The following is a 12,006-nucleotide window of genomic DNA, read 5'->3' as shown; positions in this document are numbered from 1 at the left end:
AACTACCATATGGTCGAAAGTCCATATGCAGAAAGTAGAACCTTGCTCCTTTGATCGTAGGCTGCCATCGTCCAAAACAGGATCATGCTTGCAATACCACTGAGGAAAATCTAAGGAGATGTGTAACCATATTTATTGAGGAAAAAGAAAAAATATGAGATTATGGAATTGCTTCATGAGTTATATCGGTTGTGATGTAATGAGCAGGATGTTAATGTTTTGTGGCAACTGTTTGGAAAATGGGATGGAAGAAGGCCTTGGGGTTTTCTGCAGGTTGGTAGCACTGGTGCCTGGGGAAGTTGACGCGAAACACGGCACTAATGTCGATTTTTAGCAGTTCTGATCGGTGGAGAAAAGATTGTTAAAAAGGTACCAAAAAGCTTGAAATCCTGGGGGAATTGAGGTTTTGAATTCTCCGTAAAATTCTGCGTTAAATAAGCACAAATAACTAAAGTTTGGTCCAAAAATAAGCGAGACATTTGGGAAAATTTGACCCTCTGGCGACTACTCAAAACTTTAATTGTCTATAACTCAGTTTTTTGTTGACGTACGAATAAAATGTAGACAGTTTTGGATTCAGCGTGAAATTATGCGTAAAGTGAGCCCAAATAAGTTCAGTTTGCTTAATAAATAAATGCGGCATTGACCCAAAACTGTTTTGAAGAGGTCATTTTGGGGTGATTTTCAATCACTGTTTTCAAGGTAAAAACCACGTTTAATACCTTCGTGTTGTACGTCAATCAAAAGAGAAGCTCAAAATCTATCAATTAACCAAATTTGAGATCAATCGGACAAATAGTTTACGAGTTATGGCCAAAAATACAAAAATTAAAAAATTTTCATCGAGTAGGAATTTTTTTCGCGAAAAATCGACCATCGAATTTTGGGCTTTTGAGCACTCTTTTTGACGTAGAATGAGCCGAGGAAAACGATGGCAAAAACCGCATCTCAATATCTCTAATAATTTCCGAGAAATTTAACTTTAAAAATCAGGGAAAATTGAAAAAATGAAAATCAACTATTCGAAACTTTGATCGGCCATAACTCAGTTATTTGTTGTCGGATCTGAATTTCAGTTCCAGATTTGAAATCTGCGGAAAATTCTGCGTAAAATGAGCTATAATTACTCCAAAATAAGCGAAAAATGGAACTCAGAACTTTGGCACAACTTTAGTCACGAAAATTTCCGAAAAACTTTTTTTTTTATTTGGGAAAATTTGGCCCTCTGGCGACTACTCAAAATTTTAATTGTTCACAACTCAGTTATGGGTTGACGTACGGAAAAAAAAATTAGTTTTGGATTCAGCGTGAAATTCTGCGTCAAATGAGCACCAAGAGTTCAAGTTTGCTCCATAAATAAGCAATAAATCGACCGAATTAGATTTGGAAAAAGAATCATTTTCAAATGTCAAATTCTGGATATGTAACATGTGATTTTCATCGTAAAACTTGTCTAATTCGGAATTTTAAGACCGGATTCTTATGTAAAAAATCGCAAGAAAAACGATGGTAAAAACCGTATCTTCCCATCTGTCATAGTTTCAAAGCTATCGACGTTTATTCATAGAAATGTGGTTAAAAATATATCCACTCAAGTTCCTCTGACACGGACACTAAACCATTTCTTTTTATATCCATTATAAATCGCGACGAGCCCTTTATTTCATCACCAAGATGGGTAGGGTCGGCAAACCAAGACTGCCAACATAAACACAAAATTCGCCCAAACCAACATTAAATGTATGTGTATTAAACAATAAATTATACCGTATAATAATAAATAATTACATCGTTATAATGATTGCTAATCAACCCACAGCATTCTCCTAATTTGTGCACTTGTTTTGAGTCAACAGCCATGAAGTGGGCTGTGTTTTCCATTATCGTTTTCTTGGCAATTTGGCCGACTATGATCACGACATAGAAATTAATATTCAAAAGCTCCTGTGGGTTTCTGAAAGGACGTGAATGTGAAATACGCCCAAGACCAAACCGCGTAAGATCAAGGTGATGTTAAGTGTCCCAAGGTGCCGGAAAAACTGTCAAAAAACTGAAGATTTTTCGGGACTCGTCAAATTGATTTACTCATGTTAAAAAAATGTTTAATAACTCTATAACTTCCTCCGGCCGATAATCATGGAATTATGCAATGTAAACTAGAAAAAAAAACATCGAAGAAAGTTGAAACTTGCCGTTTTTGTTTGTTTCTACCTGAGAACAGGTAGAAAAATAGGTAAATTTAAGACATTTCACATCAACCTACGCGTGTTCACGTGTACCTACTCTCCCACGCGTGAACTCAACTATTGACTAATATGGTATTGGAGGCAAGTAAACAAGATCTGATTAGATTTTACTTCTTCCAATAGCGTGATTCACAACACGAATTATTTATAGTTGGCTGCTATCTGTCAATTATCTGACGAAATGTCAAGTTCCGACATGTTACCACTAGATAAATAATTGAATTCCAGGAATCTGAAGACTTTTTAATTAAATTAATTGTATTCCGCTCCTGGGGAAGTGAAGTAATACGTCTATTGTTCTCCTATTGACAAACAAACAAACAAACGCTATCAGCAACAATTATAAACATTTATCAGTTTAGGGCACTTACAAGAAGTCGCGGTGACTCACCATTTTAACCTTTGTCCCTGAGCTAGGTAAGAAAGGAAAGTGTTTATAAATTGTTTATACCTTTATTTAAAAAAAAAATTGTTCTTATCTAGAAAACTGTCTCCCATCTGTTCCTTTCCGTTTCGGCTGTCTATACACAACATTCTTCTTAAAATCCTTGCTGGGCAAACTATTCATGTTTTTATAGTACCCGAAACCTCCTCCCCCTTGTCTTTTGGAGGGTCTCTCCGATTTCTTCACTCCAACTTCTGCAACCCCAATTAGTACCACTCCTAACCCCCCGGAAAACTTACTTAAGTCCACAGCCGGGGGCACTTTAAACCCAAACGACAGCGCAACCTTCCCCAAATCCAAAGTCCCCACATCAAAAATCGTCTTCAAATGGTGCGAATCGTACGCCCGCACATACGCTTTGAACGCCTCCTTCGCCGACATGTTCAGGAAGTAGTTCTTCCCGATCAAACTCTCCAACTGAATTAATTAGTGACTCGTCAAACTCCATTCATACCAACCTGTAATTGAATATCCGCGATTTTGTTCCAACTGAATTCGAATTCGTTCAACGGAACTTTGGCGTGTTTTAAGTACCGGAGGAAGCCCAATTCTTCAGGTCTGAGGATGAGTAACGCGTGTCCGCTACTCCCTTCCCCGCGGGCTGTTCGCCCCACTCGGTGGATGTACTCTTTTGGGTCGTCTGGAGGGTCGTACTGGACGATCCAATCCACGGCTGGGATGTCCAAACCTCTTGCTGCGACGTCCGTGCAGAGGAGAATCCCGGAATCGGCGTTGCAGAACTGGAAGAAGGTGGTAGTTCGCTTCGCTTGCTTCTGCTTGCCCTGGAACCAAACACTAAAAAAATCGATCGTCTGAGGAACCGCACTCACATGGATGCACATGACCGGAAGATCGATATAATTGAACAGTTCGTGGTGGTACTTCACCGACATGCACGAACTGAAGAAGACCATAACTTTCTTCTTCCGGTTCTTCTTGAGGAAAGTGAAGAGGACCAACAGGCGTTTTTCAGACGGGCAAACGACGTAACCTTGCTCCAGACCTGTTACTGTGGCTTCGGTTTTGGCGTCGTCCACTCCCACATAAATGGGCTCTTTCTTCAGTGCCAAGGAAGTGAGGGCGTCGGTTTTCTTACTCTGAGTCGCACTGAACAGCATTGTCTGTCGGCGTTCTAAAAAAGATGTTTTAGTACGGAGAAAAACCGAATTTCGCGAAGAGATTTACTGGGCAAAAGATTAATAATCTGCTTCATCTCCTCCTCGAAGCCGATGTCCAAAATCCTGTCCGCTTCGTCGATAACCAAACATTGCAAATTCTTGAAAAGGAAGTCCGGCGTGTTCTGCATGTGATCCAACAGTCGACCAGGAGTCGCCACGAGAAGGTTAATCCCTTTCGACAACTTCTGTGCTTCTGTTTGTCGACTCGCACCCCCCATAACCAACCCATAGGTGTGATGATGGTACTTCATCAACTCCTTCAAAACCCCGAAAGTCTGCATGGATAACTCCCTCGTGGGTGAGATGATAATAACCCCAGTACCATTCCTCGGCATAAACTTCAATTTGTAAATTAACTCGACTGCCGGAACGAGGAACGCCAACGTCTTCCCGGAGCCTGTCTTGGCAGCCCCGACCAAATCGCGACCTTCTAGAAGTGGCGGAATCGATCTCGCCTGGATTTCCGTCATTTTAGTGAAGCCCATATCGACGATTGCCTTGAGGGTGTTTTCACAGACTTTGGTTTTGAGGGTGTCGAAATTCGAGTCGCTTATGATTTCCAGGGTTGCGGCGGCCCCAGGAACTGGAAATACAAAAAGTGAGCTCTGGTAGAAGTGTATTGGGGTTCACAGAGCGCTCAGAGTCAGAGAAAGTTTGTATTCATGGGGGCCTCAACTCGAAAATCACCAACAGAGCTGCAAGGGCCCCGGGGCCTTTAAAACAGTGTTGAAGCAAAATGAGGAGACTCGTATTCGCCTCGGTTTCATCACACTGAAAGAAGTGGAAAAGTGGTCGAAATGTTGTCACTCACGTGTAGTTGAGTCGTCACTGTGAGTTTCTTCTGGTGGGTCTTCCTCAACTTCTTCATCCTCTAGAGTCTCAACTTTTTTCTTGCTCCTCTTCCTTTCTAAAATCGAAAACAATCAAACAATTATGTCGAATCATTTAATAATCTACTTACTAGGCGGCGATGCCTCTGTTTCTTCGCTTTGTCGCTTCAACTGTTTCGTTAACTTTTCTTCATCTTCCACTTCCTGATTCAAATCTTTTAACTGTTTTTCCTTCTTCTGCACCAATTTCAACTTGTGTTTCTCCCTCTTTTTGATCTTCCGCAGTAAAACTTTGTCTTGAATCGACATTTTTTAAAAACACGTGCACACCACGACTACAAACCGATTGATTTTCGCGACGCAAAAAGTGAGGTTATGAAACGGACGCCAACCACGGAAAAATAAAGTCACTAGTACCCAAAGACGCAATTAACTGTATCGGCGTTTTTAGACATTACGAGTCGTTTTTTTCCACTTCTTGTAACAAACGAGAGATAATGTGAATAATTACGTGACTGTTAACCACAATGATTTTCTGGTATCATCGATTTTTTCGGTGCGGTGGAAAAAAAACTCCCTAAACCGCACCATGTCAACTGTCAAATGTCAAATGTGCGATTCTTACATAACCTTAAAAACATTGCGCTGTCCCCCGAATTCGCGAGTTTTCCTTGTTTTTGACTAGTGGTGATCATGGGGGGCTGCTAACGTCGAATTTGATCGACATGGCGAACGATCGGGAAATTCTTCGCGAGGTTTGGGAGGGTAAACTGCCCATTTCCTTCCAAATCGATCCTGAGGAAGTTGTGGAGTTGCAACAGCCCGATCCCTTTTATTTAATGGTGCCGCGGCTCAGCTACTTTCCTTTAGTCACAGATAAAGTTCGGAAACATTTTCTCCGGTATGTCGCTAATGATAAACAAGAAAGAGAAATGTGGCTGGAGTATGGGGGGCAACCCATAAAGTGGCACTACCCCATTGGGGTGTTATTTGACTTGTTCGGGGCGTCGGACGACCAGCTCCCGTGGAATATAATCATTCATTTTGATAAGTTTCCAGAGAATCAGATCTACAGATTTAATAATAAGTAAGTTCAGGCATTTTCTGAATGAAATTTGAAAGTTTTTTCTGCAGGGAGACAGTGGAGTCTTACTTCATGGCGTGTCTGAAAGAAGCCGACATGCTTAAACACAGAGGGCAAATCGCGAGCAACATGCAGAAGAAAGACCACAACCAGCTGTGGCTAGGGCTCCAAAATGGTACGACCCCCTTGAACCACAGCCCTGATTTAACCCAAACTTTTTAGACAAATTTGAACAGTTCTGGGCTGTAAATCGAAAGCTAATGGAAGTTTCCCCGGAGCAAGAATTCTTTAAATACATTCCATTTAGATGTTACTTGGAGGACGGTTACCAACAGAAATTGATAAAACCAGTTGCTGAAGATGGACGAAGAAAGACGTTACGGGATTTACTGATCGAGATGTTCCCTGGGAAAAATGGTATTTTGCGCCCCCATGGGTGCCCCCCTTAGCTAATCGTTTTTTGTTCCAGTCAACATTAAAACCCATGGAATGGCGCCTCCGTTAGAGACGCCTCTGCAATGGATGTCTGAGCACCTCAGCTATCCCGACAATTTTCTGCATTTATGTGTCCAAGTGTAAAGTTGCCTTTAATCGATTGATTTGAATGTAAGAGAATGTAGGCTTTATTGTCACTTATTTATAAAGATGAAATGTATTCTGCAAACACGAGGAATCTGTTGGGTAAACTGGATTTTAAGTATGCAAGATGTACAGTGAGAGGAAATAAATTTAGTTTTTTCATCTAATTTCATTTTTTGTTGAGTTTTGTTGAGTTTGATCCGGCTCGAAGAACCAGTCAACAACATTAGAGCTATGATTTATTAATATACAGGTGTTCCAAAATGATCAACAAACAGAATCTTACGACGTGTGATGATTTTTAAGTATACTAGATGTATAGTGAGACAAAATAAACCAATTTTGTTCAATTATTTTCATATTTTGAAGACCAAAAACGATCACAGAGCCATCTTTCATTTAAAAAAGAATTAATTGTTTGACAGATTTTAACAGTTTCGAAGGACCAATGTTGGGTTTTATCCGGCTCTAAAGACCAATGTTGAGTTTGATCCGGCCGAAAGGACCAACATTCGGTTTAATCCGGCTCGAAGAACTAATGTTGGGTTTGATTTATTAATATACAGGTGTTCCATTGGTGTACAAACAGAATCATATGACGTATAATGAATTTAAAAAATACTAGATGTAAAGTGAGAAGTTTTTTCATTTATTTTTATTTTTTAAGTACAAAAAACGTTCGAAGAGCCATCTTTCATTTAGAAAAGACTGATTTTGCATGATATTTGGCTCGAAGGACCAATACTGGGTTCGATCCGGCTCGAAGGATCAGTCAACAACATTCAAGCTATGAGTTATTAATATACAGGTGTTTCAAAATAGGCTACAAAAAGAATCTTATGACGTGTGATAAGTTTAAGTATACTAGATGTACAGTGAGAGAAAAAGATTAAAGTTTTTTGAAATATGTATTTTCATATTTTGAGGACAAAAAACGTTAATAGTGCCATCTTTTACATAAATAATCATTTTGAATGACATTTGTTTGACTTAAACTGTTTGGAAGGACCAGTGTTGGGTTTTACCCGGCTCGAAGGACCAATGTTAGGTTTAATTAATTAATTAATATACAGGTGTTCCCATGGTCTACGAACAGAATCTTACGACGTATATTGAATTTTAAGTGTACCCGATGTAGAGTGAGAGAAAATAAATCAAGTTTTTTCATTTGTTTCATTTTTTGAGGACAAAAAACGTTTATAGTGCCATATTTTGCTTTAAAAAAACAATTTGTGTGTCATTTGTTAGATTTGATCCGGCTCAAAGGACCAATGTTAGGTTTTATACTTTATAATATACTGGTGTTCCGATAGTTTACGAACAGAATCTTATGACGTATGATGAATTTTAAGTATACTAGATGTACAGTGAGAAAAAATAAATTCAGTTTTTTCATTTCTTTTCATATTTTGAGAACAAAAAATGTTCACAGTGCTATATTATTTTACTAAAAAACGAACGATTTTGTATGACACTTGTTACATTTCAACCGTTTCGAAGCCCCAATATTGGGTTTGATCCGGCTTGACGGACCAATATCAAACTTGATCCGGCCCGAAGGACCAACATTTAAGCCTACATACAGGTGTTTCAAATCTACAAAATCGACGCACTTTAAGACCCTGTGTAGAAAAACCCATTTCCCCGCCGCCTGCGATTAGTGACTCACTTCACATTTTGACAGTACCGGAAGCCCCAAAACAAACGAATTAGTTGTGTAACGCCACGTCACTTTGTTATTTTGGATGCCGAAAACGCCTCTGGCAAAAGTTCGGGCGATTTTGGCTCCGACGTGGCTCGAAAGTATTATTTTAAAAAGTGACCTTTTCTGAGATGTGTCACGTGCAATATATACAGGGGGTTGTAATTTTCCAGTACCCCCGTGAGATTTTTTTTTTTTGGTAAAATGTGATTTTCGTGTGGTGAGGATGTGAGGATGGATAATATAATAAAAACAAGTATTGCCATCTGCTGATGAATGAAAAGAAAAGGGAGCTGGGAGAGAGACGCGTTGTCTGGCCTCGCTGGCTTGGCGACAGCTTGTCTGGCGTGACCACTTGCGCAGTTGCCAGTTAATCGCATTCCATTATGTTATTGCTAGTTTATCACAACCGCCGCTCCGTAAATCAGTGAAAATCAGCTCCTGGTGTCTTTTTGTGTTGTTTTAATTGGGATTTTAGTGCGAATTCGCTGTGATATCGTTTGATTGAAAGTAGGTAAAAATCGGGTGGGCTTTGGCAACGGTGCTCGTAAACTTGTTTCATAAACGGATGTCGGTGCCTCCCATTCGCTCGCGCAAGTTCCGACCCACGTCCGGGCAGTTGACGTCGTACTGATAGTTGTGGTGGAAGAGAGATGGGCGGTGTGCCGTCGCGCGTAGCTGCGGTGTTAAAATCTACTTCAGGTCCCTTTTGATGGTAAACGTGAGAATACAGTTTAGTCAGCGAGAGTGGGGGTTTTCTGTGAATCGTGACGAAAATGGTTGCTACATAGGTCGCAGATAAGTAAAAGCGCGCTATTTTCGTGGTTTTTTCGCGAGTTTTCTCTCAAAAATCGTGTGGAAATGGCCCACGGCCTGAACTCGGTGCTCAAACGCGTGGGGTGCAAGGAGGGGAAGGCCTCCATCGGCTCCCGCCGCATCTTCGCCCCGCACTTCAAACTGCAGGTCTTGGACTCGTACAGGAACGACGCGGATTGCAAGGGGAACCAAAGGGCCACGGCGAGGAAGTACGGGATCCATCGGCGGCAGATCCAGAAGTGGCTCCAGGTGGAGGGCAACCTCCGGAACAGCGTGGGCAAGGGCGAGCGGAGCGCCAGACTGCCTGACGACGAAGCCCCCGCACCTCTCGATTTCACCACGCGCGCCCGCACCCCGGACCCCGCGCCCATGGACCTGTCGCTCAAGAGGCCCGCGTCGAGCGCACCTGCGACTTGTCCCCCGTCCTCTCCTCTCCGGCTGCCGTCGCCACTCGGTCTGGTCGCGCCGCACCCGGACGTATGGGACTTGTCCACCAAGTCGCGCCAGGAGCCCCCGAAGCCCGTCAAGCTCTTCAAACCCTATCTGGACGACGTCCCCAAGAAGCCCCCAGCGCCGTGTTGCACCCAGACCTTCGCCTGCGACGCCACTTATTACTACAACAACAACAACATCGACGTGAAGTCGGAGTTTGGCACCTACACCTTACACGAGCTGCAACCGAAGGGCGTCGCGACGTCCACCACGAGCTATTATTACGCGTTCCCGGCGGCTTATCAAGGGACGGAGTACGAGCTGGGCCCTTTCACGGGCTACGAAGACGGGAACTACGTCCAAAGTGCGATTCCTCTCAAACAAAGACACAGTTACAGTTTGGACTTTAAGTTGAGCGCCATCGAGTGCTATTACCAGGACTCCGTTTGTAAGGGCAACCAGCGAGCGGTGGCCACGAAGTACAACATCCATCGAAGGCAAGTGCAGAAGTGGTTAAAGCAGGCGGATGAGTTGCGACAAAGGAACGAAAGCATCAAACACACGCATTTGGTGAGATAGGAGCCCTTTTTGCCAGAGTCTAAACGTACCAAGCAATAACGAACATATCTAGAATGGCCTCCAAATTGTATTGCCTTATTCAAAATTAGGTTTTTAGGATAATATTGTGGGTGCTATTGTTCAAATTAGAGTAGGATTAGTTTACATGAAATGTTATTGCTCAGTATCTATTTTACTTGTGTGCCTTTTTAGAGAATAGGAGACAAAACGTGCCAAAAACGGAAGGCAGCTAATACACGACTAATTACAGCTAAACTTTATCTTCCATGTCTTCCTTTGCCATATTTTGTTAGGTTTATTGTTAATCTATCATTAAACTGCCTTTTTATTTATTAATTTATTCGATTTTCCAAGTTTTATGATTGTATAACGAATACATTTACATGAACGCGATTTGGAATTCAGTCTATTGCAATCGATAATGTGATTTTTAACGTAATTTTATTTGCTTACAAAACTTGTACATAATTAATAGTTATAAATAATAATGTGACCTTACATCGGTAGGTTGTGAGCAATTATCGAATGTTTATCAATTGTACATACAGCTGGCCTGACTGTAAACCTTTTTATAGATATTGTATTATTTTATATGAGATATTTTATAGATGATATTAATAAAATCTGTATATTATTCTCTCGTTTTTTATTTGTGACGTAGCAACAGTGACACCATTACCCAACCGTTCACAGACAGAAGTACCAACACAAAAAAAAGTAAGCTAACGTATGGCGTATATTATGTTTGTATATTTTTTAATTTAAGACTATGATATTTAGGGAGGTTACTATTTCTAAAGTGTTTATTAACTGCGTTCAAATTTTAGGACCGGAAACCGCTTTTTTATAATTTTTTGTTTTAGGGCGAAGTGAAAATTTTCTAATTTTATGTTAAATTTCGTATTTCTGCTTATTTTGGGAATATAAGGGTGAAACTTGAAGGCATTACTACTTTTAACAGGCGCATTTAGTCTGCCAAATTTCAAAATTTTAGAACAAAAAATAGAGATTTTAGAAAAATTTTGTTCAGAGACGAACCAAATATTTTCAACTTTTTAACCTAAAATTCGTATCTTTGCTCGTTTTTAACTTGTGACGATGAAATTTCTGGAGGTTACTATTTCTAAACTGTTCATCAACTGTGCTAAATTGCAAAATTATAAAACACAAAATTGAGATTTTAGAAAATTTTCACTCAGAAACGGACCAAATATTTTCAACTTTTTCACCTAAAATTCGTATCTCTGCTTGTTTTTAACTCATGACGATGAAATTTGGGGCGGTTACTATTTCTAAACTGTTCACCGACTGTACCAAATTGCAAAATTTTAGAACAAAAAATACAGATTTTAGAAAACTTTATTTAGGAAAAAATTTTGTAGTTTCCTCGTCGAAACCGCATAGCACAATGTCAGCCTTAAAGTACCGCAAAGTGACCCTTCAATTTTTTATGGCGAAATTATTATTCAAACGTTTAGTTTTCGAATTTGATAGAGAAATTTATAAGAAGGGTAATAAAATAAAGTAATAAGAAACTAACCAGTCAGTGGCGTATCATGCGTGACTTACCCCTTAAATCCAGATCCTGATCCACCAGTGTGTACATCCGACAGCAACTACTCCAAACTGGCACTCGTTGACACTCTAAACTTTGAAAACACAAAAATCTTCCACACTTTTGGACACACTTCACTTCACTTCATATAAGATTTTCCAATCAACCAGCAACTTTAGGTCGTGAAAAGACTAATAACTCCGTAATTTCGTTGAACTCGGACAATTCCCACGACAGTTTTTTGTCGCCTCAAATCTGCTTGTCTAGACTAGTTTAGATGCACCACTTTTTACCACTTGCAAAACGGGCAATGCCAGAACGGAAGCACTCGCTCAAATGTAAGAAACTTACGAAATGGGCCACATTTAGTTAGTTTTAGAAAAACAAACGTAAAAACCCCAGGAATACTAAATAATAACTAGAGAAGGCCGCTTCAAACAAAAAAAAAGTTGAGTTTTTTCACCTGAAATCACAACTTTTCCATCATGGCGGCCGTTGATTTCGAAAAACGTTAATCTACACGGTCCTATCATTGCACCTATTTGCCATAATGCACTGTT

The 12,006-nt window shown here is 40.4% G+C and overlaps 3 protein-coding genes across 4 annotated transcripts; 2 read left to right on the top strand and 1 right to left on the bottom strand.

Moving 5' to 3' along the window:
• Window positions 1-2,695: 2,695 nt before the first annotated feature.
• pit (probable ATP-dependent RNA helicase pitchoune) lies at window positions 2,696-5,141 on the bottom strand. 2 transcript variants are annotated; one of them, XM_088038922.1, is made up of 7 exons: window positions 4,831-5,141; window positions 4,681-4,776; window positions 3,877-4,452; window positions 3,522-3,823; window positions 3,150-3,473; window positions 2,931-3,108; window positions 2,698-2,885 (listed from the first exon to the last, which is right to left on the bottom strand). In XM_088038922.1, the coding sequence occupies exons 1-7, from the start codon at window positions 5,006-5,008 to the stop codon at window positions 2,722-2,724; spliced, it is 1,818 nt and encodes a 605-aa protein (XP_087895048.1). In that variant the 5' UTR covers window positions 5,009-5,141; the 3' UTR covers window positions 2,698-2,721. The 2 variants fall into 2 exon arrangements, with proteins under 2 accessions (XP_087895047.1, XP_087895048.1); XM_088038921.1 differs by having other exon boundaries at window positions 2,696-3,108.
• Window positions 5,142-5,272: 131 nt separating this feature from the next.
• Window positions 5,273-6,529, top strand: Atg5 (autophagy protein 5). Its single transcript, XM_088038923.1, has 4 exons — window positions 5,273-5,786; window positions 5,834-5,958; window positions 6,006-6,200; window positions 6,253-6,529. The coding sequence occupies exons 1-4, from the start codon at window positions 5,425-5,427 to the stop codon at window positions 6,360-6,362; spliced, it is 792 nt and encodes a 263-aa protein (XP_087895049.1). The 5' UTR covers window positions 5,273-5,424; the 3' UTR covers window positions 6,363-6,529.
• Window positions 6,530-8,407: 1,878 nt separating this feature from the next.
• Window positions 8,408-10,527, top strand: brk (transcriptional repressor brinker). The gene has a single exon (XM_088038688.1). It carries the CDS (start codon window positions 8,926-8,928, stop codon window positions 9,889-9,891), a length of 966 nt encoding a protein of 321 aa, XP_087894814.1. The 5' UTR covers window positions 8,408-8,925; the 3' UTR covers window positions 9,892-10,527.
• The last annotated feature ends 1,479 nt before the right edge of the window (window positions 10,528-12,006 follow it).

Source organism: Gnatocerus cornutus, chromosome 6 (genome assembly GCF_029298725.1).
Source record: "Gnatocerus cornutus isolate USDA-ARS CGAHR chromosome 6, icGnaCorn1.1, whole genome shotgun sequence".
NCBI classification, from domain to species: Eukaryota; Metazoa; Arthropoda; class Insecta; order Coleoptera; family Tenebrionidae; genus Gnatocerus; species Gnatocerus cornutus.
Note: the sequence above shows the minus strand (reverse complement) of the source record. Positions and strands in the feature narration are given on the sequence as shown.

Coding starts and splice junctions, on each gene's coding strand:
- brk (XM_088038688.1), top strand. CDS start 8,926: ATGGCCCACGGCCTGAACTCGGTGCTCAAACGCGTGGGGTGCAAGGAG.
- pit (XM_088038921.1), bottom strand. CDS start 5,008: ATGTCGATTCAAGACAAAGTTTTACTGCGGAAGATCAAAAAGAGGGAG. Junction 4,777..4,830: donor AACAGAGGCATCGCCGCCTA/GTAAGTAGATTA, acceptor TTTCGATTTTAG/AAAGGAAGAGGAGCAAGAAA. Junction 4,453..4,680: donor CAGTGACGACTCAACTACAC/GTGAGTGACAAC, acceptor TTGTATTTCCAG/TTCCTGGGGCCGCCGCAACC.
- Atg5 (XM_088038923.1), top strand. CDS start 5,425: ATGGCGAACGATCGGGAAATTCTTCGCGAGGTTTGGGAGGGTAAACTG. Junction 5,959..6,005: donor GTGGCTAGGGCTCCAAAATG/GTACGACCCCCT, acceptor CAAACTTTTTAG/ACAAATTTGAACAGTTCTGG. Junction 6,201..6,252: donor GATGTTCCCTGGGAAAAATG/GTATTTTGCGCC, acceptor TTTTTGTTCCAG/TCAACATTAAAACCCATGGA.